The following is a 13,337-nucleotide window of genomic DNA, read 5'->3' on the forward strand; positions in this document are numbered from 1 at the left end:
CCATTTCTGAATGTTCTTTGCCATTTTTACATATTGGCACAATAAATTTCATATGCTAAAGAAATCCAAGTATCTTTAAATGCTTTAATACTGTTTATTTGCAGTGTTCACTTTGCAGAGATACTGTGGTTTAGCAAGGTCTTGCTCTGTGAAAAGTAGTTGAGAGTGGTTAAGACTCCTTTGATCAGCGTTTTGCAATTCACTCTCTGTGTGGAGCCCGAGACTAGCATAGTTCCAGAAAAAAAGCAATAGTAATACTGTTACCTAAGGTTGTGGTCACAGAGGCACTGTTCTTTCTTGTGTGCATAATTTTCTTTGAAGACAAAAGCAGCTGATGTTTGCTTTGCCGTTTGCGGATGCTCTCTTTCAGCCCAGCTCAAAGTATCAACAACCTTTTGTTGTCATGAGCAGTGCTTCAGAACTGTGGAGTAATCTGGAGCTGCCTCAAAATGTTGCTTTCATGTTAGTGATTTGTCTGTGATGAAAGGTGGAACTGTAAATTGAAGAACAATTACTTATTGTGATGCTATTTCCCTCCTGAAGAGAAAAGGTATTCTCAGTTTTCACAGGTACTCAAAAGTGAGTATTTCTAGTCTGTACTACTGGGAAAATCTACGTTTTGATTTGAGAGTGAGATTGTATTTCCAGAATTTCACTGTCTTCAGAATGGGGTGTAATTTACTTTGTTTTGTTTTGTTCCAGTGTCGGTACACGTGCATTTGCTGTTGGAAATAGTTAAATTTGCATTTTGTTGCTGGGAAAGAAGTATCCAACTGATGTGAAGCATGAACCCCTTAGGAAAATAGAAAATACATAGATTCAGAGCATCTCAGAACACAAATTAAATATTTAGCATACAGGCTGGATCCCTCCTAATGGAGAGTGTCTGAGGTAAGCATAGCATCTCTAATGTACGGTCAATTTAATAACTGAAAGAATGGGCAAGCAATGTAAGGAGACAATACTGTTATTATTTTGATTTCATACTAAATAAATGTGTGATAAATAAACTTTGTAATTGTGAGAATGTGTAGTCAGGGAATCCAGCTTCACTTTGCTGAAGGAATTTCTGCTAGTACAAGGCAGCACTGGGGTGGACTGAAGTCTACACGTTTGTTTGCTTATTGGCTAGTTTACTAGTCTCTCAGTGGCTGTGCACATGGGTACAGAATCGGAACACTGATCTGCTTACTTAATATACACAGGCAAAAGTACTCCAAATCTGTCCTTCTGCAATAAGCTACATACTCCCAAAATTTTTAAGACCGGAAGGAAAAAAAATTATTCCTCCTGTGGGGATGCTGCACAGGGTATAGTGACCTGGTTTTCTGCTAGCACTGTGGAGGACACAGTGCAGAATTATGTGTCTCACTGTGTTCCTTGGAGTAATGCTGTGTGCCTTTACCTGTAGTATGGATTTACAGCTACTTATCTGTGTTGTACTACTATAAACACAAGTACTTCTTTAGAGGTAGTTACACCTTGCACTTAACCTTCTTTTACAAATACCTGTTCTTCAAAAACAACCGTGTCCTGTTTAAAGAAATTCTAAATCTGGAGATAAGTATTTGTACTTTTTTTCTCTTGATATTCCCTGGGTTCCCTCACATAGTTTGGACTGACAGATGGTTTTCCAATATATTTGAACTAATCTGAAAATAATTTGACATCACTCGTGAAAATCAGAACTGTCTGGGTATACATATACATGTAGTAGCACACTGCACATATTATGGAAACACTGTTCCAGCCTTAACTATTGTCTCACTTTTGATTTGACATGAATACATAAATAGTTCCAGTAAATATCAAGGGTTTCTGGAAAAACATGAACTAAGGGAAATGCTCAGTGAGTCTCAAGGTAGAGGCCAAAAAGAACGTAGGGCTGTGGAGAATATGTCTGCAAACATAAAGATGATGGAGAGTCTCCTGCAAGACACAAAATGAAAGGCAGGCAAAGATGCCTAAAGTGTTTTTGTGTTCTGGAAGGCAGCCAAAGAGGCATTGATTTATTAAAGTGCAGCATCACAGCTTCCTTTTCTCCATGTGATGGTGCCATTAGAGCTCCTCAAGCAATATCTGATTTCCTTGAGAATGAGGAATAGGAATTTCAAACAAAATGCCAAGATGCTGAAGCCAGATATTTCCCAGATCTGTGCCACTGCCAGACCATCACTTTGGCTATGTACTTGACTGGAGAATTCAATATGTAACATGTCTGCTGGGGATTGCATATATCAGTACCCTGTTTATCAAACACAGTGCCTACTTGTGTAAAAAGTACTCTAGCAATTGTGCACACGGGATTTTGTACACTTCAGTCATGACATGGTTTACAAAAACTAGCTTTAATGACACAGGTAATCTAGAAATTGTGAGTTATGGTTAAAAATTACACATTAAGCTTGTTTCATTACCTGAGAGAACACTTAGTGCTGTTCTTGCAGACTGGTAATATACTGGGAGTGAGTAGCACCTGTGTTATCTTCTTTTCTTATTTCTGTATATCAATGAATTCTGTTACATGATTAATTTTCCTCATTTGCGTTCTGGGGGTTCATGTATTTTAGTTTTGTATTTTTCATTCCCCCATGCCTCTATAAAATATTGTGTGTCCCCCTAGTCCCCTTTTCTACTTATCACTTTACATGGCTGGAAATGGGCAATGCCTGCCTTCACCAGAATTTTGCTGTAGAGGTGTTTTGGATATTGTGAGGAAAACAGCAGAGATATAGGCAGCCTAATAGAGAGGTAATTCTGGCACTGCTCCCAAGAAGACAAGATTTCAGGTGGCGGAGGAGCAGGTTTTCAGCTCAGTCTCCTGGCTGTTGTAACCGTGGCACTGACAGCAGTGGTAGTGCTGGCAGCCTCGGAGTGCACGCAGCCCTGCACATATGCATGCCCCTTCCCAAATCAGCACAATAACTAACCCTCATTTACAAGGCTATTCTCACCTTGTTAAACAAATGTGACAAGGTGAGGAAGCATTAATTTGTTTTGTCAGATACAGAGTCAGAGATAACAACTGATAGGTTTGCTAAGTTCTATATGATGGCTTTCCTGAAAGGTAAGCTGTTTCATGATTTACTCAACTACTGTAAGTGATAAAACTGATCCATTTGTTATTATCCAGTGCATAAAGACTTCAGGATTTAAGGAGCCTGCACTAAATAACAAAGCAATTCATAAACTCATAAACTGAAAATTACAGGGAAGTCCTTAAGTCATTGGTAATAGCAACCTTTTATCATATGAGTGATGATTATCAAATGTTAGCTCCTACTCCTATTTTTAAAACAGGATCTTTCCTTAGGAAAGTTGTGATTACTTAAAAATAAAGAAGTCATGGATGTAACTTTGTATTAATTTATTGTGTGAGGCAACTCTTATTTATCTGCCCCATCCCTGCATAAGCGGATGTGAACTGGTTTATGCTTCTGCTAGCAGAAGCATGTTGGCTTATGTGGGCAGAGGAATGGTGTTAGTTGGCTCTACTACTGGGTAAAAGATCTTTATCCAAAGCAAACTTGAGTGTAATATTGAAAACCGAATCTTCCTGTGTTTCAGTGAGCAGCAGTAGTTAGCAATAAGCAGATTAGCCTGTCCTGAGGAGAATATAATTGTGTCCTACTTTGAAAATGGAAATAACCTGTGCCATATTTAAAAAATGCATTCTAATTTAAAGATTGTGAATCTTTTTTGCATTCTCTTGAATAAGAGATTTTAGGGGAGATATTGAGGGAAGCTGTTTGAGGGGAGATGTTTTCTTAGAGCTAAGCAAACATTTGCCTGGAGATAATTTCTTCTGGTGACATTAGTTTTTCTGCTCAAGAGGAGCCAGAATTATTTAGTTAATTATTTTATTCAACCAAAATAAAATCTCAAGAAATAGAGAACTTGAGAGCCACTTGTTACCAGTACTCAATATTTGATATTCAAATAGCTTTGTTCAAGAGTATATGATTACCTGCAGATTTGTTTCTTTTTATCTACATAAGCATAATATCTGAAATAAAGATGAAGATCTGCAAAAACACCTGAGCATTGTCTAGGTGAAAATTGGAGAAGCACACTAAAATTTCAGGAAATTTAGTTAAAACAATGTTTTCTAACAGCCAGTAACTTCTGATTCTGCTGTCCTTGTGTTAATTCTCCTGGAGAGAATTTTGTAAACTTTTATTTTCCTTTCACAGACTTTATTCTAAACAAAGTCCATCATCATCCCCCAGCAATATCCTGTTTTACCAGGACTGAAGCTGGAGCCCACTTGTGGCAGCTTAAAAACAGGAGAGAGTATGTAAAGTTTTCCTACAGCTGCCAGGGTTTTTGTTGTCACAATTACTGGCTAAGTCTCTTCTCACTAAAAGCAGTAGAGAAGCGGCAACAATATAGCACTTGTCATTGAAATTATGGACAAAGGATTGAGCTGTTACCAATTGAACAGTGATCACTAGTAATTTGGTTTAACTGTAGTCTCTCAATTCTCTTAAATTTTTTGTCAGTATAAAGCGTTTGAATGTTGAGAGAAATAAGCAGCTCGCTTGGTTACAGAAACACCACAAATGAAGTGTGATGTACCAGGTAAGGGGTCAGACCCCTCACGTTTTTTCCCTTGACCTTGCTATGCTAAGAAAAGGGAAAACAAGTTTCATATTCCTAGTTGTATGGGGAACTATGAACTGTATGCATCCCATGCATGTGTCACGGAGTCTAGGATCAGAGGAAAGTCCTGTCTGTCTTCATCCTGCTTGTCATTCCTTGGACTATACACTGAACAGGATTCATGAGACAGCCAGAAATGCTGAGTTGGTATTTGAAATTGTGGTGATGTCTAATGATCAGACTGTTGGCTAGTTGCTCCTCAGGCTTTTCTAGGACAGTATTCTGACCTCGCTGTCCAACAAATGAACACAGAAACTGATTTCTTCCATCAAAAGCTACAGAAGTGCTGAGTAATAAAAATAAATTGAAAAATAAGAAAAAAAGAAGTATGTGTAGTGAAAACACGGAATAGTTTATAACCCAATTGAACTATATGTAAAATTTGTATTTTGATTGCTTTTATATAGTTATACAGAAATACAAAAACCCCAAAGCCAAAAAAAACAACAGGCCCCTCCTTAAGACTGCAGTGAATTGAGCAGATTAAAGGTTTGTTTTACCATACCTCCTAAACATTTGCAGCTTTTCATAAATAGCCATAAATGACAGATGAGGCTGTAAGGTATGGAAATTAAGCACAAGCAAATGTTTCTAGCTCTCTAAATGTTTCAAATTCTTTTTGGTACTCTGTGTAAATTATTTGGGATTTTAGTGTTGTTGCAGCTCATGTATCATGTGCCGCCTCAGTATCTTTTCTTGGTGGGGAAGCCTGAGTTTGAAAAAAGATCATAAACATTACCATTACATTCACTCCTTCTTTTATTAGGCATTTTAAAACAATATTAACACACACACACAGAGGTTTAAATTCTAAAGTACAGAGACTTTAGTTTAAAAAAAAAGAAAAAAAGTAAAGAAAAATTAAAGTCAATAAAAGTTTTCTCTTTGCAATCAGAGTGTGAAATACATTATTTCAGTATCTTTCTAGATGTTTGTATAGCAACTAGCAAAATAGGAATTCTGCCATTTAGCGCTGAGATCACTTTAACATCCTTGCAGTTCCTAGGAACCTTGCATACACTATGAGAAACTTGGTTTGCATTTTCTTATCTTCCAATGCAGTAAGCAGCAGTATTGATGCTATTTCTAATCTTCTGTGTCATTAATAAATATGCCAAGATATGTCCATGAATTATGTGCCTTTAATAAGGAAATTGAACTCCCAGAATCTACAGCTTGATTTTTTAAAAAATCTGAGTTATTAAGGTGCAAATAAGTGTGCTGATCATATACATATATATACACATAACCTTTATTAATTGTGATTTCACAATTTATTATTTCTTTTTTTTGCTATTATGAACTATTTTTATCTATCCTTTATCTCACCAATCCCTTGTGATTTCATGAGCACAATATTTGATATTCTGATGGATTATGAAAGTTAAAGCTGTGGTATGAGCTGGTACAGAAATGGTGTGCTTTGAAGCTGAGATCCCTGTCAATACCCTATAGAAGAGCCTTGTATAAAAATCTTTGGTAGCATCAGAGGAAATGGATAAGTGTTTCACAACAAATATAATGTACTGCTATTTGCAAAAGTTTCTTTAAACGAACAGCAAGAGTCTTGTTGATTTCAGTAGCGTTTGATCTGAACCTAAGGTCAGCTCTTAAAATTACATGGTCAGAACCTTCTATTTACTTTTTTTTGACACTGCTTGCAAATCCAGAACATGTAAAAACTAACCTTCACAAACAGGGTTTTGTTTAAACTTCAATCATAAGTGCAAAAAACCCCAGTAATATACTTGTTTTCAATCTTCTCTTTATCCATGTTTTTCTATGCGTGCAAAAAATGCAGATGATCTAATGAACAAAGCATTTAGCAATAGCTGTTCTAAAAATAAAACATTTCAAGTGAATGGTTTTGTGTAGCAGCATTAGAAATTGTTCCACTTGTTTGGAGGAGTAAGGAAGATATGAACAATTGATTGAGTAACCAATTTAATAATGAAAAGAATTTAGAATGCAGAAGGATTAGTTGAGAGCCTTGGGACACAATTCACTGGAGTTTCATGTGCTGTCTATGCTCAAAACCAGGGAAATTTTTATATTAAAGTGATTTATAGGCAATAGCTGTGTACAGTCTTTTATCATATTAATAAAATCTTTAACCAGTGTTTGAAGATTCTAAGGCCTCATGTGTTCAATTCAGGTGCGCAGATCTGAAAGAACTGCTGGCTGGCAGACGCACAGATACATTATCAGAAAATGTATTTTCAGCTTAACCAATATAATCTAATTCATTCTAACAGGATATTTCAAGTTTATTATAGTGTAATTGAATACAGAAGAACACAGTGCACTATACAGCAGACAAAATGAGGTGAAAGTATACCGCTTGAAGGTGACAAGGTTAGGCCTCTTTGATTGCTGAATGTTGGTGGTTAAATTGGCAGATGATTTAAACAACCCAAAACTGTAAACAAAAGGCTGTTCTTTTCCTTCTGAAGACTACCTGAGTGAAATAAGTGGCTTCACTTTATGGAATTGTAATAAACTTACTTAAAATTATTGTCCTTGCACATTAATGTAAAATCTATCAATTTAGTAATTAGTACATTAAATTCTTCTTTCCTGCTTTACCTGTACATAGTATTTGGTGGATCAAATTTAAATAGCTCAGTGTGTGTATATGTATCTATCAGTATAAATTTCTGTATATAAATCTTAGTGTCACATGAATTCGTTGTTTCATTTTTCTCTGTTAAACCAGCTTTGAAATGTTAGTGGTATATCAGTTATTTTTATTTTTAATTCACCCCAGTGGCAGGAGTCCTTAAGACTCTCCTGATTACCATTTGTTTAATGGTATGGATTTTAGTTTGCTCCCCTCCAAGTCCTGCTTTGCTATTATGTCTCCTTCTTACAGGCTGTTTCAGCAGGTGCCTATCCATTTGCCACCTGCCCTGCTGCAGAGAATGATTATGCAATTTAGTTAATGCATTTTAATTATTTAAGTGACATTTTACCTTGTATGGTTAGGCTGAATATGTAAATTGACTGGAGTCTTTTCTTAAAAAGAACGACAGTTTTTGTCTGAAGAAGTGCACAGTCTGTGACTAAAGATAGTAAGTAATCAAGTATAAAAGTTCTGTTTAACCTCATTCCTGTGGGCATTTTTATACCTCTTTTTCTTTATTCATTGATTTATAATCGTTATGTATATACTGTAGTGTTTGAATCACTTAGTGGACAGACTGCATTTGTAGCTTTCTCCATCAGTACCAAAAGCATATTATTGTAACGGCATGATATGCTGCCAGTTCACAAGGTCAGGGATGATTTTTAAGACCAGTAATGCAGCCTAAAAAGTGACCAAGGCTTGTCTCCTTTACACTGGAAAATTGTTTCTCACCTGAGGATGCTGTTGATCGATGTAATAAAAATATTGAGTGTTACAATGAGGCAGGTAAAATCATTTAAAAATACTTCCTTGTAGCAAATGGTAAAAGACTAAGCTGCAATAAAAAAGGAAAAAGGGAAAAAAAAAAAGAAAAAAGGTCCCTTGTGTACTCACTCATTTGCATACTACCTTCAACTTAATTTAAAAAAAAAGACCAAAAAATCAAGTTATTTCTATTAGCATTTGTTAAATATACAGATGATAATTCCTTCTAATTTTGCTTTATAAATAACATACTATGGCAAGGGGAAAACAAAACCTGCCAAAAATAAATTAAATTAGCACAAACACTTTTACTGTCATCTGATTTACTGTTTGTATTTTCCCATTTCTCACACTGGCATTTATCTCCCAGCAGTACTAACAGCAGCAGCAATAACACCATGGAGTCAGTAGATGGCTGTAGAAAAGTGTGTTGAACACTCTTGTGTTAGCGTAATAAGATTGGGAAAGGCCTTGACCCGACTGGATGCGGCTTTTATCTGAAGTACATTTAAAGAGATAAAGGAGAGGCAGGGTGCAGTACATGTTCCTTTCTTTTCTGTAGGAGCTTTGCTCTGAGTTTAAAAATTTCTCAAATGCAGGATTTGTGAGCTGGGTCCTTTAGCAAGGGGAGGTAATGGCTTGAGTGCCACTGGAGTTACCTGCCATTCTCTGGCGATTATTTTTTTTTTGTCTCTTTCCTTCCCCCCTCCCCTCCTGCTCAAGACGTCTTAGAAATCCTCCTATAAATTCCTACAGAGGGGGCGTCTGTAGATCCCATAATAACAATCAGGAAGTGGAATATTCCCATTTATTTATTTATTATTACTATTTTTTCTTTTTTTGCTTTCTCTCCAATGTAGTTGGCTGCCTTTAGTGCACGGACCTGCTCATTAAATAGATACACCAAGAACTGTTACCTAAGCAAGCCTGACAGTAAAGAAAGGACAGACTTGAGTTAGGGAGAAAAAGGGAAGAAAAAAGACAGCCTGAAGCAAGTCACTTCACACGCAGAAAGAGCCACTGAACGAATGCTGTTCTCATAAACTAAAAAAATACCTTGTATGAGAAGAGAACTGTGAGGACTTGACAGAAAAAGGCAAGATTTTCTACCCACTGTTTTCAGTTTTCCTTCCAGATATACTTGGTGAAGTAAGGAGACTTCTGTTTGCTGACAGAGCCCTTGATTTCTTTCAAGATGATGATGTATTTGTGGGTAGGTAGTGTCTCTCTCCATGTCAATCTTTTATTAATATATTGACTTTGGGACTGTAGATTTTAGCCTATACTTACAGCATGTTTTCTAATATGTCAAGGTGTGTATACTGCAGGATAGCTTAGCGTAGCTAGTGTACAGTACATGTGCTTGCTTTTCCAGTGGGAGTTTAAACAAACTGGTTCATTAAGATGCGATTCATTTTCAGGGTTTGCGGGATGTGGCATAGTGTGCTGCTTTCTTTTCTTTGCCTTAGAAAATGCTACAGTTGTATCTGTAAGACTCATTGTGTGGTTCAGTCATAAAACGCTGCATCACTTGTGGCTGTTCAGAATTTGCTTTCTTTGTAAGAAATGAAATAATGTGATTAAAACTTCTAATTTGTATTACTTGACCTAGTTGGTTTTATATTAGTTGTCACAGTCTCTTGGCTTTTGAAATTTCTGGCAATTGACAACTGCAGATAAAGAAATAGATGGAATGTACTTATGCCTGTGATTTTTATATTCAGCATTGTTCAAATTCCTTGCAGCACATTCTGCTCACCTTAAAAATAAGGTTGTGCTGTAACATGTATATTGTGAATTAGTGAAACTAACAACCTGTTAATTCATACAGCTTTAGATAGGAAACATTTTTCCTTGAGGAAAAAAAACCAAAACCAGCACCACACACAAATAAATCAGTGAATGAATATGCATGCTTCAAAAGCATTTTTGTATTTCACTTCAAAGCCTGTGCATCTTCTGGGGAATATTTTTAAACTGATCTCATTTGACAATCTATTTATTTATTTAATTTAAATGTATGTAAAGATAGACAGGCTTGCAGGTAATCTGGGCCACCTCTTCAAGGCTGCTTCTGAACAACATTTAAGTCTTAGAGATATTATCAGTAAATCACTACTGCTCCTTTAAATTGCTGGTTGTTCATGCTGTAAATCTCCCTTTATCGTTCCTTCTAATTTCTGTTGACCCTCCAATGTACTGTAGTAACTTGTGTCATCTGTGCAAAAGGCACTGTATGCAGACTTAAGTTTCTTATTTCAGTTTTTGACCTGTGCTATCATTTCAGGAGCTCGCCAATCACTGAGCCTTAGGATTGTGTCGTTTTCTTTTTTTTTTCCTGTGTTCTGTAGTACAAGTCATTTCAGTTTTCGCAAGCAAGTATCTGTGCATGTAACAGCAACCCTGACTGCTGTTTAACTCTTATCGTGATTCTTTATTGAAGCTGTATTTTTTGCTAATGCAAAGCTTAATTTCATTCTATTTTTAGATTTATAAATCAGACCACCTAAATGTGGTGTGTTTCATTCAAATACTCCAGTATTCTGTCTTTGTGATTAATATCATCCAAAAGAGAAGCACAGTAAATACTTGAGGATAAACCCTTTTTTCTGACATGCATGACAAAGTGAAGGGATGTGTATTATTCTATTTGTTTGTGGCAGTTTCAAAGCTGGGAACTCCCCACACCTGAAGCCTATGAATTTTTGTTAACTGGAGAACTTAACGAAAGACATTTTCTTACAGGTAGCTATGCAGAATTCTACTATCTTTAGTGTGTTGTGGTTTATCTTTTATGCTTTTATATATACGTGTGTGTATATGCTTTAAGCAAATACAGTAATAAGCAGTTTTGGATGGTACCACTTCCTTGTTCCCAAAGCTTCCAGTAATTAGTATTTTGCCAGTTAAATGTCTATTCCTTTCAGTTTTGTTTTGTCCTTTTAACTTACATTTTATGGGTAGGTTTTGTTTGGGTTTGGTTTTATTTGAGGGTCTGTTTTGGGCTTGTCTTTTTTTTTTTAATTAGCAGAATTCATTAAACAGGAGAATGCCTGTCTCTTTTGGCACTACTGCACCAAGTTACTACGCATTTTTCCCATTCTTAATTCAACTTTTTAATAGTCCAATTTTTTTGCATAAAATCTCAAAATAAGATTAGTAGGAAAAGGCAGAGAATTAACTTTTTTGTTTTATTGTTGTAGCAGAACACGATTCCTTTCTTTTGTTCTGGTAATAAAAATTAGTTGTATTCATGGAAAGATGATTTCTGAAACTCTATGATCTTTAAACTCTGTGTACGTTAAGTGCATGTGTGTATGTATCTCCATGCAGAAGATGCAGTATGTAAACAAGAGGCTTTTAACATATGCAGGTGCAATATATAAACTCACAGCAGCATTTGAAATGCTTTCTCCTAGCACATCAGTATTTTATATAATTATACAAAAGCTCCTCAGCAATATTATTAAAATCTAAGTGGCCAACTTGTGTGAAAATGTAATCTTCCTTTATTTTAAAAGATATAAAATTCAATTCCTTTCAGTGATAGAGATTTTTCATACTATTCATTCCATTGTGGCAGTGCTTACCTGTTGTTTCATTCCATGTATAATGTAGAAATACTTTGCAGCATTTACAAATGAAAATAAAATTGCAGTTTCTTCACATTTTGTTATGTCTCAGTAACTAGCATCCTGTAAGAGTGCTGGTTTTTTAATTCTACTCCTACTGATGTCAAGTTCATTTTATGGCAAGCAAACTATGAACATGTTCAGCAAACTAAATCAAAACATTCTGCAGGCATAAAGTGTACAGCCAGTAATTGTCTGTTAAATGGTCCTGATTAGTTGTTTTTTAAATACTTACTTCAAGCTTTCAGCATATAAAGCAATATTTTAGTCCTGTTAACCTTGTAAATGGAAATCCATATTTGTTGACAGCCCAGGCAATTTGATGATGCTTATGTTCTCTTCTTTACCTAGAAAAACGTGAACTTTTTTTGGTCTGGTACTTGTATGCACAGACACCTGTGCTATCGAAATCACAGTTCATCAATATCCAATTTCATATTGACCCATAAACTTTGAGGACTTTCAAGTATTACTGATTTAGAGACTATAGCTAAATCCTGAAGTCAAAGGAACCTATATCCTCTCTAACTTTAAAGGGTACAGACACCTCTATATGCTCATCCTGCTGCAATATATTATACCTTTCTTTCCAACACAAGATTTTTGCAGTGATGATACAAAGTGTGGATGATCCCTGCAGATTATAATTTGCATTCTACAGTGCAACTCACCTCCTAAAAGATGTTGCGATTTTCTCAGAATCTAACAAATAAGTGATTTATTTTTATTTTTTTTTTTTCAGTTAGAGGGCTGTAAAGTTGCTGACCTCTACTTACCTTGTAATAGAAGCATAACTATCAGTGGGTGAAATGAATGTTAATGGCTGAAAGTTGAGACTGCTCAGAATCTTTCATGGAATCCACATTTTTCCAAAGCTCTTTCTGCTTAGTGTCCCTCCTATATTCTTTTTCATATTTTGAAAATGGAGCATAGTTTGTCTATTTGACAGCACAAGCAACTTCTTTTTTCCCAAGTAAACAGTTCCATGATTGCTTCTTTTCCATTTGGCAGTTCAGACTGGGCTATTTTGAGTCCTCATAGACCTCATGTTCAACTTACATATTCTGAGTCAGAAGATGAGAGCTTAAAGTTACTGCATCTCATTAAAAAGTTCGTTGTATGCATTTAAATACTGCTGTAAGACAAATTGGAACAAAATCACTGCTAAATTAATTTTAAAATGCAAATTATTGTTTTTCCATCTCTTGTTCTATGGTATGAAAATGTTGAACTAAAATTACTTTACTATACCTTAATAAAATTTTATAAATTTTAAAACCATCTAATTAATGTCAGCTTAATCAGAGATGTGCTTCATTCCTGTCAGTCTGCTGTTCTTTTTAATAATAGGGAATGGATTTTCAGAAATTTTGTATATATTTAGAAGAGATTTTAAGTGGCAGCCTCAGAAAAATGCTTGAGTAAGGCAGAAAGTATGTCAGCGACTGAAATTTGGTTTTCCCCAAAACTAGAGTAGGCAGATACAGAGAAAAACCTATTTAAAGAATTTATACTCAATAGCAACAAGATAGTTTCTTCTGTCACTAGAACATGGTTTTGACAACTCTGAAGTATAAAGCTTTTGCGTCCAATAGAGAGAACTGTGTGTTGTACTTGCCTGCATTAGCAAAATGTACCTCAGCTGAACATGC

At 35.6% G+C, this 13,337-nt stretch overlaps 1 protein-coding gene across 31 annotated transcripts in view; it reads left to right on the plus strand.

The window, feature by feature from the left end:
* RBFOX1 (RNA binding fox-1 homolog 1) overlaps positions 1-13,337 on the plus strand; it is a 1,299,775-nt gene that overhangs the window by 922,086 nt on the left and 364,352 nt on the right. For 2 of the 31 annotated variants that reach the window (XM_061358270.1, XM_061358282.1), the window contains exons 1-2: positions 736-891; positions 8,914-9,266. The exons of 27 other annotated variants lie outside the window; for them this stretch is intronic. Coding sequence is in view for 1 of the 4 variants with exons in the window: in XM_061358278.1 (XP_061214262.1) it covers positions 9,249-9,266 (18 nt within the window). In the remaining 3 variants the exon portion in view is untranslated. Of the gene's footprint in view, positions 1-735; positions 892-8,913; positions 9,267-13,337 lie in introns of those variants that run through there. 2 more of the 31 variants (XM_061358278.1, XM_061358266.1) reach the window with 2 other exon arrangements.

This window comes from Neopsephotus bourkii, unplaced genomic scaffold (genome assembly GCF_033783945.1).
Source record: "Neopsephotus bourkii isolate Nb327-2 ecotype Australia unplaced genomic scaffold, CSIRO-AGI_Nbou_v1 NB_940, whole genome shotgun sequence".
NCBI lineage: Eukaryota > Metazoa > Chordata > Aves > Psittaciformes > Psittacidae > Neopsephotus > Neopsephotus bourkii.